Raw genomic sequence first — 17637 nt, forward strand, 5'->3', positions numbered from 1 at the left:
GAACAGCACGTCTTTCGGGACAAACAGCCGACTACACCTCTCTGCGCAGATCCATTAGGAGAGGCAGTGGCGTAGTGGGATTGTTGCTGGACTAGTAATCAGTGTTCGAATACCACCCACAGCAGATGGTGAAATTGGAATTTAATAAAAATCTGGAATTAAAGACTAATGATGACCATGAAACCATCTGTAATGATGCTCATAATTTTTATTAATAATAGTAATCTTTATTATTGTCACAAGTCTGGTTTAGCACAGGTCGAAATCGCTGGCTTTTAAAGTAGACCAAGGCAGGCCAGCAGCACGGTTCAATTCCCGTACCAGCCTCCTCAAACAGGTGCCGGAATGTGGCGACTAGGGGCTTTTCACAGTAACTTCATTTGAAGCCTACTTGTGACAATAAGCGATTTTCATTTCATTTTTCCATTTCAAGTCGGCTGACAACGCTCCAATGAAGTTACTGTGAAAAGCCCCGAGTCGCCACACTCCAGCACCTGTTCCGGTACAGAGGGAGAATTCAGAATGTCCAATTCACTGAACAACAAGTCTTTTGGGACTTGTGGGAGGAAACCGGAGCACCCGGAGGAAACCCACGCAGACACGGGAAGAATGTGCAGACTCCGCACAGTGACCCAAGCTGGGAATCGAACCCGGGAGTTCTTCTTCATATTCCCACTACATTTCTTACCCTAAATCTTAGATCTGCACCCCTTGTCCTTTTACCATCAGCTAATGGAAAAAGTTGTGAATTATCTCCCTTATCTAAGCCTGTCATAATCTTGTACACATTTCCTTTGCTCCAAGAAGAACAACTCCACCTTCTCCAACCTAACCTTGTAATTAAAATTCCTCATCACTGGAATCATTCTGGTAAATCTACTGTTACTTTTACAAATAAAAATGAACTATTCAGCAACATTAAAATGTAAGTATGCAGAATTTACCAGTTTGTGAATCTCCATTCTCTTTTCTCTTTTGAGCTCTTCCCAGGCTCCTTCGTGACCAGGAAAAAAATGTCCCCCTCTTCTTGTCGTTATCATCTTCAAGTTCGATGGGTAGTAATCTGCTCGGTTTAACTTTTGTACTGGACTAAAATCAGGGGAAAAAAACCATTGGTGAATAAAATTTGCAAATAGAAAATGACCGTACTTGGTTCTCTCCAGAACTATTAGTTTGCCTACCGATGGTTGTCCAAAGTAAAATAATTACTTCAAACTGTTGAAACCTCACAGTCTTTCCTTTCCCTTCCTGGATCTGCAAACCTCAAGGGAAATCTCCTTCCAATAAAACAGCAAGATCCAAGTAAAAATCTTCTAAAATTTCATCTGAGACTCAGATATTAGGTTAAATGTTTAGGAGAACAAATGTAGCCTGCTTAAAATTTAACTTCACAGTTTTAACTCATCATATGATACGGGGGCTGGTTTAGCACAGTGGGCTAAGACAGCTAGCTTGTAATGCAGAACATTTGCAAGGATAATCCAGGGAACTACAGGCCGGTGAGCTTTATGTCAGTGGTAGGGAAATTACTGGAGAGAATTCTTTGAGACAGGATCTACTCCCATTTGGAAGCAAATGGACATATTAGAGAGAGGCAGCATGGTTTTGTGAAGGGGAGGACGTGTCTCACTAACTTGATCGAGTTTTTCGAAGAGGTCACAAAGATGATTGATGCTGGTAGGGCAGTGGATGTTGTCTATATGGACTTCAGTAAAGCCTTTGACAAGGTCCCTCATGGTAGACTGGTACAAAAGGTTAAGTCACACGGGATCAGGGGTGAGCTGGCAAGGTGGATACAGAACTGGCTAGGTCATAGAAGGCAGAGAGTAGCAATGGAAGGGTGATTTTCTGATTGGAGGGCTGTGACTAGTGGTGTTCCGCAGGGATCAGTGCTGGGACCTTTGCTGCTCTTAGTATATATAAATGATTTGGAGGAAATTGTAACTGGTCTGATTAGTAAGTTTGCAGACGACACAAAGGTTGGTGAAATTGCGGGTAGCGATGAGGACTGTCAGAGGATACAGCAGGATTTACATCGTTTGGAGACTTGGGTGGAGAGATGGAGTTTAATCCGGACAAATGTGAGGTAATGCATTATGAAAGGTCCAATGCAGGTAGGGAATATACAGTGAATGGTAGAACCCTCAGGAGTATTGAAAGTCAGAGAGATCTAGGTGTACAGGTCCACAGGTCACTGATGGGGCAACACAGGTGGAGAAAGTAGTCAAGAAGGCATACAGCATGCTTGCCTTCATTGGCCGGGGTATTGAGTATAAGAATTGGCAAATCATGTTGCAGCTGTATAGAACCTTAGTTAGGCCACACTTGGGAGTATAGTGTTTAATTTTGGTCGCCACACTACCAGAAGGATGTGGAGGCTTTAGAGAGGTTGCAGAAGAGATTTACCAGGATGATGCCTGGTATGGAGGGCATTAGCTATGAGGAGCGGTTGAATAAACTCGGTTTGTTCTCATTGGAACAACGGAGGTTGAGGAGCAACCTGATAGAGGTCTACAAAATTATGAGGGGCATAGACAGAGTGGATAGTCAGAGGCTTTTTCCCAGGGTAGAGGGGTCAATTACTAGGGGCATAGGTTTAAAGTGCGAGGGGCAAGGTTTAGAGGAGATTTCATGTACGAGGCAAGTTTTTTTTTTACACAGAGGGTAGTGGGTGCCTGGAACTCGCTGCCAGAGGAGGTAGTGGAAGCAGGGACGATAGTGACATTTAAGGGGCACCTTGACAAATACATGAATAGGATGGGAATACAGGGATACGGACCCAGGAAGTGTGGAAGATTTTAGTTTAGACAGGCGCATGATCAGCACAGGCTTGGAGGGCCGAAGGGCCTGTTCCTGTGCTGTGCTTTTCTTTGATCTTTAAGACAGCAGCGCGTGCTCAATTCCTGTTCCAGCCTCCCCGAACAGGCGCCGGAATGTGGTGACTAGGGGCTTTTCACAGTAACTTCATTGAAGCCTACTTGTGGCAACAAGCGATTATTATTATGTTGTGATTCTATGATAGTTACTGGACCACTGGAAGTAAGTCAGTGGAGACTCATACGACCTGTGGCCCTAAGCTCACAGTAGGCAGTCAGTGCCATGCGCAGCTGCATGGCTGTCTTGCGCAGCTGCATGGCTGTCTTGTGCAGCTGCATGGCTTCCTTGCAGGCTGCATCAATGGTGTTCCATGCTCATCCACCCCAACACCACAGCCCACCTCCTGGCCACCCCCTGCGAATCCCCCCCCGGTACTGGCAGAAGCCCCCCCCCCCCACCAACGGGCCAGTGGTACGACTGGCAGCACACTATGACGATGTTGGACACTTTCCATACCCCCTCACTCCCCCTCAGCAGCCATGGCACCTACTTCATGATTTTTTTATTGCACAAGTGAACCTCGCCATCAGGAGATACCCAATGGAGGCAGAGAATCGCGGGGGCCCCGGAGAATACTGAGTCAGGCCCGCTAAGATATGTCAACAGCGCTTACTGTAGGTGCATTCTGGATCGCATTGACGCCACTGTCGAGACACCGGAGAATTGCGATTTGGCGTAAAGCAGGCACCCGTCACGATTTTGGGTCAAAACGGATTCTCTGCCCAATTGCGTTATGAGATTCCGGCAAAGAATCCTGCCCCTGATATTTTATTATTGGGCAGCTAATGCAGAGAAGGTGTTGGGTTGAAATAGTGATCCGGGGGCTACTTGGGGCAGATAGAATCGACGTTATGCAGGGGGTCTGGTCTGGGAGCATTAGTGACGGCCTTACTCCTGTACTCACCAACAAAATATTAATCAGATCCAGTGGTTGTTTCAACTTTGAAGCTATGGAGACAATTTCGACAACATTTTAAATTGGGGTCAGTGTCGAAGCTGGCTCCTTGTGGGTTTCTTACTCCTTCTTTATCACCATGTTGGTGATTCTGAAGATTGAGCTGGAGCTCTGTCCGTTAGTCGCCATATTTGGGGTGTCAAACTCGCCGGATCTGCAGACAGGTGCAGGGCTAATGTCCTGGCTTTCGCCTCGCTGACTGCCCCGGAGGTGCGTTCTACTGGGGTGGAGGTCTCCATCTCCATCAGTACGGCTGGAGGAGGAATTTAACAGGGTTCTTACACCTCGAGACAGTTAAGTACATCATGCGGGGAGCAGTCGAGGGGTTCTATTGGAGATGGCAACCTTTATTGTTTATTTCAAGGAATTGGTCACCGGTTAGTTGTTAAGTGGGGTGGGGGGGGAGATTTAGGTTTTATGGGGGGGGGCATTAGTGTTGGATGTTCTATTTTCCTGTTTTTTGTGATGTATGTAAATATGTTCATTTTTCTATTTTATAAATTGTAAAACATTAATACAAATATTTAAAAAAAATAGAAAACTTTACAAAGACTCATTGAATAGGAAGCAAATGTTGTGACTAAAGAGGAGCAGAGGTCGCAGAATACAATTATCTGTGATCCATGCTTCGGTCCAGCAAAGTTAGTGCTGGGAATGGAGACTCCATATTGTTGTATAATTTATACACCACTAGTGAATTGGCCTGATAAGCTGAAAGCCAGTTTAGTCAACACAACTGGGACTGAAAAAAAATGGCTCAAGACCAAATAATGCATCTGCTAATATGGACTAAAATGTAATCTTTCTTTTCACTTATGGGATGTAGGTGTTGCTGGCTGGGCCAGCATTTATTGCCCCATCGCTAACTGCCCTGGAACTGAGTGGCTTGCGAGGCCATTTACCATAAGACCATGAGACATAGGAGCAGAATGAGGGCACTTGGCCCATCGAGTCTGCTCCGCCATTCAATCATGGCTGATATTTTCTCATCCCCATTCTCCTGCCTTCTCCCCATAACACCTGATCCCCGTATTAATCAAGATTGCCATTTAAAAGGGCAATTAAGAGTCGCACATAGACCAAACCAGGTAAGGATGGCAGATTTACTTCCCTAAATGACATTAGTGAGCAAAATGTTTTTTTACGACAATCGACAATGATCAGTCATCATTCCATTTTAATTTCATATTTTAACTGATACAAATTTCACCATCTGCCGTGGTGGGATTCCAACCCAGGTCCCCATTACCCCTAGTCTCCGAATTATCACAATGGCACTACACCACTGCCTCCCCATTAGTAAAGAGTAGTAATAGAGTAAAAGAAAATCATATACATATGAATTAGGAGCAGTGGTTCGCCTTTTGCTCCCTTGAGCATGTTCTGCTATTTGATAAGATCATGGCTGATCTGATCGTGGCCTCAACTCATCAAACTCATTCTTAAAAATATTTAATGACCTTGCCTCCTATGCTCTCTAGGCCAACAGACCAATGACAGTCAGAGAATAATGTTCTCCTCCTCTCAGTCTTAAATAGGAGACCCCTGATTTTTAATGTATGCCCCCTAGTTCTAATCTCCCCCATAAGCGAAACATCCTCACGGCATCCACCTCAACAAGTCGGCTCAGGACTATGTTCCAATAAGATCACCTCTCAATCTTCTAAACTCCAATGAATCATTGTAGTCCCATGTTGATGGTTCTCCCAGTGGAGGATTCCACGATATTGATCGAGTGACAAACAATGAACGAAAATATACACCCAATTAAGGATGCTATGTGAATTAAGGTGAAATTTCAGGGTGATCGTGATTTCCAATGATCTTGTTGCTTCTATATATGAATTAGGAAGAGTAAGCCACTCTGCCCCTGGAGCCTGCTCCGCCGTTTGATCATGTCTGATCTGACTGTGCCCTCTACTTTCCTGTCTACCCCTTTGGCTTCCTTGTCAACCAAGAATCTATCTAACAGTCTTAAAAATAATCAATGACCCGGCTTCCACTGCTCTCTGAGGAAGAGAATTCCATAGACTAATGACCCCCAGAGGAAGAAACTCTCCTCAGCTCAGTCTTAAAAGGGAGACTTCTTACTTTTAAACTGTGTCCCCTAGTCTTGTCTCTCCCACAACGGGAAATATCCTTCCAGCATCCACACTGTCAAGTCCCCTCAGGATATGTTTCAATAAACTCTAATGGACATAAACCTCTACAACCATTCCTCATAAGACAAGCCCTTCATCCCAGGAATGAGTGAACCGTCTCTGAACTGTTTCTAATACAATTATGTCCTTCCTTAAAAGGAGGCCAAAATTATTCACAGTGCACCAGATGTGGTCTCACCAACACCCTGTACAACTGCAGCAAACCTTCCCTACTTTTTATATTCCATTCCCCTTACAAAACAACACCATCCCATTGGCTTGCTGCACCAGGACACTCAGATCCCTCTGTAATGGAATGTTCTTCCATCTCTCTCCATTTAAATAGCATACTGCTTTTCTATTCTTTCTGCCAACATGGACAAGTTCAGATTCCCACATTATACTCCATCTGCCAAAGTTTTGCCCACTGACTTACCCTGCCTATATCTCATTGCAGACTCTCCAATTCCTCTTGATAACACTACCTATCTTGGTGTCATTGGCAAATTTGGCTACCGTACATTCCAGGCACGATTTTACAGAAATGTTTCTGGGCGGTACGGTGGCACTGTGGTTAGCACTACTGCCTCATGGCCCTGAGGGCCCAGGTTCATCATGGCCCCAGTCACTGTCTTTGTGGAGTTTGCACATTCTCCACGTGTCTGAATGGCCTACTCCTACTTTGTATTCTGTATGCATATGTAGGATTGAAGGAGAAAGCTCAGTGCAGTATCTCTGTTAAACAGTTTGAACATGTACGCCTAACTTCGAAGTGTTCAACTCTGATGAATTGTATAAATTTAAAATCTTAACCTGCCTTTTCTCTTTCACAGACAGATCACGATTAAAAATAATTATTTGCTTATATTAATACAATGGCCTAAGAATTAGCCCCTTCTCCATAAAGTTCACAATAAGTAGTGTAATGCATGCCAACATTCATTTTAAACAACTTGCACCAAAGTAAATCAAGAATATAGCTATTTAGCATTTTATCAGCTTCCACCACTGTCCAATTGAAGTAATAATGAATGTGATTGTAGTGGAATGGAGGGTGACTGTGTATCTACGCTGAAGCATGTTCTCCGCCTCCTGCTGCTTACATTGAACTGACAACATTAATTGGGCCTAACAAATGTTTTATTTGATTATAGAACAAGAATGTAGCTCACTCATCTTTGGAAGTTGTGTTTATTTCTTAATTGATTGTTCTCCCTCCTCCCTGATCGTCTTGCCTTCTTTTCTGGAGGCATGAGCAGCTTGCAGGGCTGGTGTTTCACAGTCATCCCACATTACCTCACCAGAACGCGAACATGAATGAGCACGGACAGGTTGTCAGAGTCCAATCCTGTCCTCACTCATACGCTGCGTGGAGCACTGGCTTATGGCCAGGAGCTGAGATTTTGAGATGTTTTTCTTTCCGCTCATCCCATCCCAGAACACCCAGCTCATGGATAAATCAAAGTTAATTTGTTTTTAAACTGAAAAGTTAAATACATACTTTGTTTGGGGTAGAATGGCTGGACCGGTCGGAGCTGGCGCTGTGCCTTGAGGCAGGGCTGCATGGTATCTGACAAGGATCAGGTAAGCAGCGGCCCTCCACTTCTGCCAACATGCATTCTTGGTACAGTGTTGATTTCAAAAAACGAGTGTAGCTGTCAAACTTCATCAGGTTAAAAATCTACTTCGGAGGAAAGAAATATTGTCATTTCTTTTCTTAAACAGTTATTTTTCAGATCAAAAGAGATATAATGTTATTTTTACATGCATTGTGAAAAAATGTAGGATAGGCAACTGCATAACAAGTAAATGTAATGCACATATTGGGATCAGTGTGTGAAATCACAGGCAATGGTTATGGGTCATCCCTTCATAGGTTAAAACACTTGCTACAATTAGGTCTATTTGATAGTGTAATTACTTCAACAAAGTATTTCATCGCAACTTAATGGTTTTTGAGCGGAATAGTGGTTATCGATGGAACATGTAAATAAACGAATGCTCAGCTTGTATTACTACACCTGCAGTTGCTGCTCTTTAAACATATCTGGGTGCGGTGCATTAATGATGTCGTCAGCTAACTGTGCCTGGCTGTCGATGTTGACAGGCGTGACTGCCTTGTTGGATAAAAAGTTGCTGTAGATCTCCCGAGCTCTATACAAAAGCTGTAAAACACAGTGGAATGAAAATGAGTCAAAAGCTGCAAAATGTCTTTTGAGATGGTTGAGGTTAAACATTACATACTGTGGTTAGCGAATGGGCATTTAAAACAATGAATAAACAGAGAGAAAGATTTTAACGTTTTCATCCTCACATCTACCACGTAGGCTGATGCACAGTACGGCAAAGAGCTTAAAACTTTTAACCAATTGTTGCAGATAGACATGTGTTGGATTCATTTTTTGATGGAACAAGGCAATAAATACTAAAATTGCTTCCAATCATGACAAAAAAAAATTAGAAGTGGAACAAAATCAACCTAAACTTTGAGAGAAATTGTATCCTAGCAATTAGGAACCAGAGAGGTTCCAAGTTTTGTGGTTTTTGAATATTGTAGTTGGGGGTTTGGGTTGAGTAGCTTTGCTGTGCTGCAGTCAGTTGTATTTATGGGCTGGATTTTTATAAGATACTGGGATCCATGCCTACCTGGCTCAAAGGTCTGTCGGGATGGAGTCAGGGGAGCCTACCCACGTAACTGCAGGCCGCCCCGCTGCAATTTAACATTGGGAGTAGCATTAGTTCCTGTCCCGGCCTAAAAACATTTCTCTCCATTGATGTTGCCTTCCCTGCTGAGTATTTCCAACATTTTTTGTTTATATTTAGGGTTAGAAGCTCGCTTTTATGTATCTTCTCATCGTGATGCATTTTGGTGCACTGCGTTATTTTGCCAATCCACTGCTTCAGGTTGAACATTCAAAAACTATTTTATGCAATGAAATCTAGAAGTGGTACATGTTTAGAATAAATCATAAATACACCGCATCTGCACAGGCTCTTTCAAGAAGCAACTCAGTTAGTCTCATGGCCCTGCTTTTTCTCCATATCCTTACAATTTTTATCCTTTGAGCTTGTTACCCAATTCACTTTCGAATTCCACAATTCAATCTGTATCCAGCACCCTATCTGGCAGTACATTCCAAATACTAACCACTCGTTGCGTCAAAAAACGTTTCCTCATGCTGACTCTGGTTCTCTTGCCACATCAGCCTGAAACATTAACTCTTTTTCCCTCCACAGATGATGCCTCACTGGAAAAATGCTAAGATTTTGTGTTTTGAGAAAATTAGCAACATGTTCCCTAACAGATTGCAGATGTACTTGGTGACATCTCTTTTTAACAATGTGCTGTGAGGGCATTAAATCTCTAGGAATGGCCCTGGAGAGGGTAAATTCTTCCTCCTCGTGTGCGCGGCTTAGCCTCATTCAATTCAAGGTGCTGCATAGGGCCCACATGACTGGGACGAGGATGAGTAGATTCTTTGGGGGTGAAGATAGGTGTGTCAGGTGCTCGGGGAGTCCAGCGAACCATGCCCATATGTTCTGGGCATGCCCGGCATTGGAGGAGTTCTGGAAGGGGGTGGCGAGGACGGTGTCAAGGGTGGTGGGATCCAGGGTCAAGCCAGGATGGGGACTCGCGATCTTTGGGGTTGGGGTAGAGCCGGGAGTGCAGGAGGCGAAAGAGGCCGGTGTGCTGGCCTTTGCGTTCCTAGTAGCCCGACGAAGGATTTTGCTACAATGGAAGGACGCGAGGCCCCCAAGCGTGGAGACCTGGATCAATGACATGGCGGGCTTCATTAAGCTTGAGAAGGTCAAATTCGCCCTGAGAGGATTGGTGCAAGGGTTCTTTAAACGGTGGCAACCTTTCCTCGACTTTCTGGCTCAACGATAGGGTACTGGGACAGTAGCAGCAGCAACCCGGGAGGGTGGGGGGGACGTTGATTATGTTTGCTTATTTTATTTAAATTTGATTTATTTAATTTTAATGTATGGTTAAGTTCTCTTGTTGGGGGCGGGGGGGGGGGGGAAGGAGTGTGATACATGTGATGTTACGGTTTGGGGGGAATTGTGGGTGTTATGGGGCTGTTAGTTGCATATTACTGCTTGTTGCTATACTTGTTCTATTTTTATATTTTCTGTAAAAAATTCCAATAAAAATTATTTTTAAAAAAAATCTCTAGGAATGAGTGGTAGGGAGATGGTACAGATCACTGTACTCCCCACAAGCTGTGGCAACTGCCCGAGATGCCTTATGGTCTCTCCACATTTTCTCTTTACTGTCTCCCCTCAATGGTTCTTGCAACACAGTAAAGTTGTATTTATATTGGCAAGACAAAAGCAAAAAAGTGAATATTAAAAATTTGAAATGAATGGTCAACTGCATTGTTCACATTAAAGCAAGTGGCCACGATAAAGAGGATATGTTTGGTTTTGTTGCCGTATGTAATGCATCTTTATGATTGTATAATTATAATAATAAAGGATTTCCAGCTGGTTTGTGATTCAGAATAAGGCCAGCAGCGTGGGTTCAATTCCCGTACCAGCTGAGAATTCTGAATTCTCCCTCTGTGTACCTGAACAGGCTGTGGCGACTCGGGGCTTTTCACAGTAACTTCATTGCAGTGTTAATGTAAGCCTACTTGTGACAATAAAAAGATTTAATTAATTAATTAATGTTTATTTGTTGAAAAATATATCTTCATCATTACTTTTACTCACGGTCACAAAACCTACAGAGAGTAAGTTTGGTGGAGTCCTTTCTATGAAGAGTATAGGAGAAGTGCAGAGGCCAGAAAATTGCCATGGAAATAAGTTAACCTTTCAACATATTTCTCACCTGTTTCTTGTCATGCTGAGAGATTTGGCTGAAGTACTCACAATTCTGCCAGAACAAAATGTTTTCTTCACTGAATTCTTTCTTAAGGAACTCCTAATAATATAAAACAAGGCAACACCGTTGATAATAGGCTACTATATTAACTGATCCAGTACAGAGACAATTATAATTACCTTACCTATTGTGAAACTTGATTCTAAGGAATGTATACTTAGGTAAAGACATATTATGTACATATATTAAATGTGCCAGCCTGTGCACGGTAGGTAGATTGGATATGCTATGTTGTCCCTTAATTGGAAAAAAAAATTGGGTACTGTAAATTTTATTAAAAATGTGTCAGTAATACTTCTGTATCTGGGTCAAAAAGTCACACTTTGAATCTGAACACAAAATCTGGCCTGATATTCTGGTGCCGGTGAAGAACTTGGTGATTTGTAGAGCAAATGATGGAGAAAGCCGGCTTTTTGGCATGCAAGACCCATGTACCTTTTTCAAGGCAACCAGAGAGCTACGGATCCTCAAGACATGGACAAACACTGGTAAGATCTAAAGATGCTAAGATTCTTCCCAAAGACATGGACAGTATTAACACATGCTGGAGAGAGTACTTTGTAGAACTATTTAATGAGAACTCCACCATGGACATGCACTGCTGGAGAAACTCCTACAATATGCAATGAGAAGTGAGCGAGGCAATGAGCCAATGCTTGATGAAGTGGTAACTGCTGCCAACCAGATGAAAAATTACAAAGCTGCTGGTCATGACAATACCCGTGCAGAAACACAAACACGGAGGAGACATACCAATCCCTCAGATACATGCCCTATTTGAGAAGCTCTGACAGAATGAAGAAAGTCAAAGTGACCTTAGAGTCACCATGATTATCACAATGTTCAGGCAAGGAGGCATGCCGAATTGTAGAGACTACAGGGGAATAGCATTCCTAGAAGTACCTTTCACCAACTACGAGGAGGTCCCTCTAGAGTCTCAGTGTGGTTTCTAACCACATCCTTGGCTACATCTTAGAGATTTTATCAACTAGGCAAAGGTATATTATTCAAAAATGCAAAAATCAAATGCCTGCAGCATAGATGTCAGTACAATATTCGAGATCTATGAAATGCGTTCCACTTTCAATTCTCAGAACTTATATCTAATGTCATGATCAAAGTATAATTAAGAAGACAGTTTGTTTTGGGTGCCTGCCAGACATTTTAATATAATCCTACCAACAAAACAGCAAGAACATAGACATACTCAGATTACACTCCATATGCTTCGCCCGACACTCAATATGCTTCACCAGATGCCGGTGCCTATGTATTTACATTGTATATTTACGTATGTCTTGTATTTTTTCACATATGGAATGATCTGTCTGGACTGTACGGAGAACAATACCTCCATACACGATACAATAAATCAAATTCAAATTTATGTGGATTTCCTTTCAATGTGTTATTTTCTGATGTTACAGCAGCTGAAACAAACTTACCTGATTTCTTTTTATGAAAGTCAAAGATCTGTAAATGATCAAAAAATAGGCAGGTACCAGATTCACATTTTCTTTTATGTCATTGGATAGTTGGCGGCACGGTAGCACAGTGGTTAGCACCGTTACTTGACAGCGCCAGGGTCCCAGATTCGATTCCCGGCTTGGGTCACTGTCTGTATGGAGTCTGCACATTCTCCCTGTGTCTGCGTGGGTTTCCTCCGGGTGCCCCGGTTTCCTCCCACAAGTCCCGAAAGATGTGGTTGTTAGGTAAACTGGACATTCTGAATTCTCCCTCTGTGTACCCGAACAGGTGCTGGAATGTGGCGACTAGGGGCTTTTCACACTAACTTCATTGCAGTGTTAATGTAAGCCTACTTGTGACACTAATAAAGATTATTATGATCAGGAGAGACAAATATCCCCTTCCGAGCTCAAGGCATGAAGTTAACAGTAATTTACCTACTATTGTATCATCTGAGATTAGCTAGCCAGGTTTGACTTGAGAGCAAATTTGGGATCTTTCCCACTGTGCTGTCGAAAACCTTGTGAACATGTGGCTTTTTAAGGAAAACCTCAGTGGCTCCTGTACAAAGTTCTACATTACAAAAACTGGTGAAGAAAGTACCAAAATCATAGGAGTATGAATTTACTAAGTGAATTCATTGCTCTTCCATTTATTGGATTTTAAATAGGCATTAGACATGATTACCCCATAAGACAAGCTGAATTTTGTAAAAGGTAAATTACAAAGATCAAAATTGGAGAGCAACTCTCATCAAAGATTAGAGTAGTGGGTCATGTGAAAGTAGAAATGATCATGATTAAACAAAAAAAGCCTAAACACTGATTGAAGCATTAAAGGCCACGGATTTGCTGTCGGCGCAAATCCATTATGGGCGCCAACTCTGCCGAGAGGGCCAAACAGGATTTGCAGCGTCAAGATCTCAAGTTGTGATCGGGCGGCAGGGAAGATCTCAACACGAGGTCTCGCCACCCAGCAAGGGTGTGAACCTGATTATCATAAATTTAAACTCTGGTGGGAATCATTACTGGTTTCCCTTGTGATGACCACGCTGGGGGCTCAGAGGCGAGTATGGCCCGGGGCGGTGAGAGACATGGCTGGGCTGTGTCCTGGCACTTCCCCCTGGCAGTGCCAATATGGAAGTGCCAGGTTGTGGAGAAACATGTCAGCTTTCAGTCAGAACCTGACATTGCCAATCTTTAGGAAAGTTTCGCCCAAAATCTTTCACCATTCATGGCTTCCAATATAGACAGAGAAGCCAATCATTTTTTCGCACGTCAATTCCAATTATTCTTCCTGCCACCCCTTTATTCAAACCTCAGTTGGCTGGATGTCTGGTTCGTGATGAGGAGCCATGCCAACAGCAAGGGTTCAATTCCCATAACAGCCGAGGTTATTCATGAAGGTTCCTCCTTCTCAACCTTGCCTTCGCCTGAAGTGTGCTGACCCTCAGTTTAATTCACCACCAGTCTGTTCTCAAAGGGAGGGAGCAGCCTATGGTCCTCTGGGACTGTGGTGACATTGACATTTTTTACAGTCCAAAACATGAGTAATCACCTCTTGTAGTGCCTGTCTAGAAGGCAGAGGGCATCCAATGATAAGGGAAACCTCAGACGTATACTTCATTGCGCACCTTCTAAGGGTCATATTTTCCTTTCCAGAGTTGTATTACCGTTAAGATGGTTTACTTACAGAGAAATATCTGATGCCAACTGGATCTTGCAGTAGTCGTTCAAAGCACACAGCCCAACTAGCTACTTGCCGCTCTGCCTGTTTTCTGCAGCTCTGGATACTGGGAAGGCTGGCATTGCTGTTGATGCTATTCTCACTGTTGTAGGTCTTGAGATCTGCACTGTTCAACTCTGTCAAACAAGATAACAATAGTGTGACTCACAACAGATTTGCATGGTGACCTGCACCAGGTCAAAGCTAATGTCATCATAATAATGAGAATAATAGAACCATAAGGCACGGATTTCAGTCAGTAGCAAAACAAAGGTGCCATTGACCCAAATAGAAAACTGCCACAAAAATTGAGCACTCTCTCTGGCATGGACTTCTACTTTCCCGATGTCAATTCGAATCTGAAGTCAAGTTAAGAGGACCTCCTGATATCAAGCAACAGTGATGCCATCATGCAGGGTAAACAGCCAAGCAGTACTGAAGCAATTTCACAGAAGAAGTGAGACTGTTCAGCAGCAAATATGATCATCAAATATGGTCATCAAAAACCCAGTGACACCTCTTATTAATGGGAGGTTTGCGAGCCTGGGGGAGTTGGAGGAGAAATTTGGGCTCCCCCGGGGAACATGTTCAGGTATCTGCAGGTAAAGGCATTTGCTAGGCGGCAGGTGGAGGGATTCCCTTCGCTCTCCGCGAGGCGGGTGAGCGACAGGGTGCTTTCGGGGGTTTGGGTCGGAGAGGGGAAGATATCTGATATCTACAAGGTTATGCAGGAGGCGGAGGAGGTGTCAGTAGAGGAGCTGAAAGCTAAGTGGGAGGGGGAACTGGGGGAACAGATCGAAGACGGGACATGGGCTGATGCCCTGGAGAGGGTTAATTCGTCCTCCTCGTGTGCGCGGCTTAGCCTCATCCAATTCAAGGTGCTGCACTGGGCCCACATGACTGGGACGAGGATGAGTAGGTTCTCTGGGGGTGAAGACAGGTGTGTCAGGTGCTCGGGGAGTCCAGCGAACCATGCCCATATGTTCTGGGCATGCCCGGCACTGGAGGAGTTCTGGAAGGGGGTGGCGGGGACGGTATCGAGGGTGGTGGGATCCAGGGTCAAGCCAGGATGGGGACTCGCGATTTTTGGGGTGGGGGTGGAGCCGGGAGTGCAGGAGGCGAAAGAGACCGGTGTGCTGGCCTTTGCGTCCCTAGTAGCCCGGCGAAGGATCTTGCTACAATGGAAGGATGCGAGGCCCCCAAGCGTGGAGACCTGGATCAATGACATGGCGGGTTTCATTAAGCTAGAGAAGGTCAAATTCGCCCTGAGAGGGTCGGTACAAGGGTTCTTTAGGCGGTGGCAACCTTTTCTCGACTTTCTGGCTCAACGATAGGGTACGGGGACAGTAGCAGCAGCAACCCAGGGGGGAGGGGGGGAAGGGGGAGGAAAAGAGGGGGGGGGGAAGGGGGAGGGAAAAGGGGGGGGGGCGGACAATGACTATGTTTCTTTATTTAATTTTAATTTATTTTTAAGTTATTTTGTTGTTCATTGGGGTTGGGGGGGTGGGGGGATGTGATACATGTGTTGATACGGTCTGGGGTTACAGTAAACTGGTGTTACAGTTATTATGGGTTATTTTGTTGCATTTCATTGTTTGTCGTTATGTTTTATATTTTCTGTAAAAATTCCAATAAAAATTATATTTAAAAAAAAAACCCAGTGACACCTCAACGAGCATACATATTTTCAAGGATCTTTACAGCAAAATTAATAGCGTAAGATGCAAGTTTGTGTCAGTTTAGTGATTCCTACTTGATTGCCATCTGAGGGAACTTCAACAGCAACCCCTATGAGCAAGTGTGGAACCAATGACAGCAACATCTGGATGTCCATGTTTAACTGCATGTGTGGACCCGAATGTGGTGACTAGGGGATTTTCACAGTAATTTCATTGCAATGTTAATGTAAGCCTACTTGTGACAATAAAGATTATTATTATAATTATTATTATAAATTTCAGAGCAATGGTGGTGAATTCTCCGCCATCACTATCACAAAAGATAGCTCATAAAGTCACATCACAGAGAGGAATGCTGTTCTGCACATTATGCATACTCGAGAGTTGCCCAATTAGCCCCACACTCCTTCTCTTTGCCCAACAGATCTGCAATAAGTCAGTTCAACAAACATCTATTCCATGGCTAAACAGAAATACCAATTCAGCAATGATTCCTTGTTTGTCCTTTGAGCCGAAGATGATCATGTTCATCATCTGGGGTGTTTGGTGGGGTTTCAGTGAGTATATAGTGACTGCTAATCCTGACCCGTGCCCGGAAGATTCTGCTGCAAATAGGACAGGGTACCATAGACAAGCCACTTACTCAGGATTTCCTCTCCTCCTTGGCACAAATTTCTGTGTACCTCCCGAATAACCCCCCAAATCCCCTGCCATTGCTGTTCCACTGTCTTCCCTGCTCGGCTTCCTTTCCAATCAACTCTGGCCAGCTCCTCCCTCATATCTTTGTAGTTACCCTTATTTAATTGTACTACCGTTACATCTGATTCCAGCTTCTCCCTCTCAAACTGCAGGGTAAATTCTATCACTGCTCCCTAAGGGTTCCTTCACCTTAAGTTCCCTAATCAAGTCTGCCTCATTACACATCATCAAACCTAGAATTGACTGTTCCCCAGGAGGCTCTGTCACAAGCTGCTCCAAAAAACCATCTCTTAGACCGTCCACAAAATTCCTTTTCTTGGGATCCACTACCAACCTGATTTTCCTAGTCCACCTGCATATTGAAGTCCTAATGATTATTGTAGTATTGTCTTTTCTATATACCTTTCATATCTTCTGATTTATTTTCTGCCCCACATCCTGACTACTGCTACGGGGCCTATAGCTAACTCCCATCAGGGTATTTTTACCATTGCGATTCCTCAACTCTACCCACAGAGATTCCATGCGTTCAGATCATATATTGCTCCTTGATTTTGATTTAACTTCATTCCTTACTAACAATGCAACCCTGCCTCATTTGCCCGTCTGCCTGTCTTTTCGATAAGACACTCATCCTGTGGGGCTGGTTTAGCAATCCTTGGATATTTAGTTCCCAGCCCTGATCCTCTTGCAGCCACATCTCTGTGATGCCAAGCTGGCAGGAGCACTGCCTGGGTGGCAGTGCCAAGGGGCAGGGGGCAATGCCCATTAAACAAGGGGGGGGGTGATAGGTGGGGGTCCAAGAAGGGAGGGGGTGCTGTAAGGGGGCTTTGGGGGGGGCCTGGAGGGGGCCCCCCTGGGACCCCATAGTGGGGTGTCCTCACTAGGGGGTGTGAGGTAGTGTCCATGTGTTTGGGAGGTGACATTGCCCATGGGTGGGGGGTGTGGGGCCCCACAAGCTCACTTAAGGCCACCCTTTCAAAATGGCGGCCCGATCCCAGAGTTCAGCTCACCAGTGCTAAAAAAAATTCTACGTGTGGGCTAAACTGCTGAGAAACTCCCCAGGGCCCAAAAAAGTGACCAAGTGTCACTGAATAACAGTGAGGAACTTGCCGGCAGAAAACTCCCTGAAAAACCCGCCACAAATCAACTTAGAAATTTTTGGGGAGAATCGCGCCCCTTGTGTTTTCCCTTAAAGATGAAAGG

The 17637-nt window shown here is 44.1% G+C and overlaps 1 protein-coding gene across 1 annotated transcript in view; it reads right to left on the reverse strand.

The window, feature by feature from the left end:
• Positions 1-17637, reverse strand: part of rgs12b (regulator of G protein signaling 12b) — a 230195-nt gene that overhangs the window by 69869 nt on the left and 142689 nt on the right. The window contains 5 exon segments of the mRNA XM_038805850.1: positions 945-1089; positions 7475-7654; positions 7995-8138; positions 10808-10900; positions 14021-14190. Of these exon segments, the coding sequence (XP_038661778.1) occupies positions 945-1089; positions 7475-7654; positions 7995-8138; positions 10808-10900; positions 14021-14190 (732 nt within the window).

Source organism: Scyliorhinus canicula, chromosome 8 (genome assembly GCF_902713615.1).
Source record: "Scyliorhinus canicula chromosome 8, sScyCan1.1, whole genome shotgun sequence".
NCBI lineage: Eukaryota > Metazoa > Chordata > Chondrichthyes > Carcharhiniformes > Scyliorhinidae > Scyliorhinus > Scyliorhinus canicula.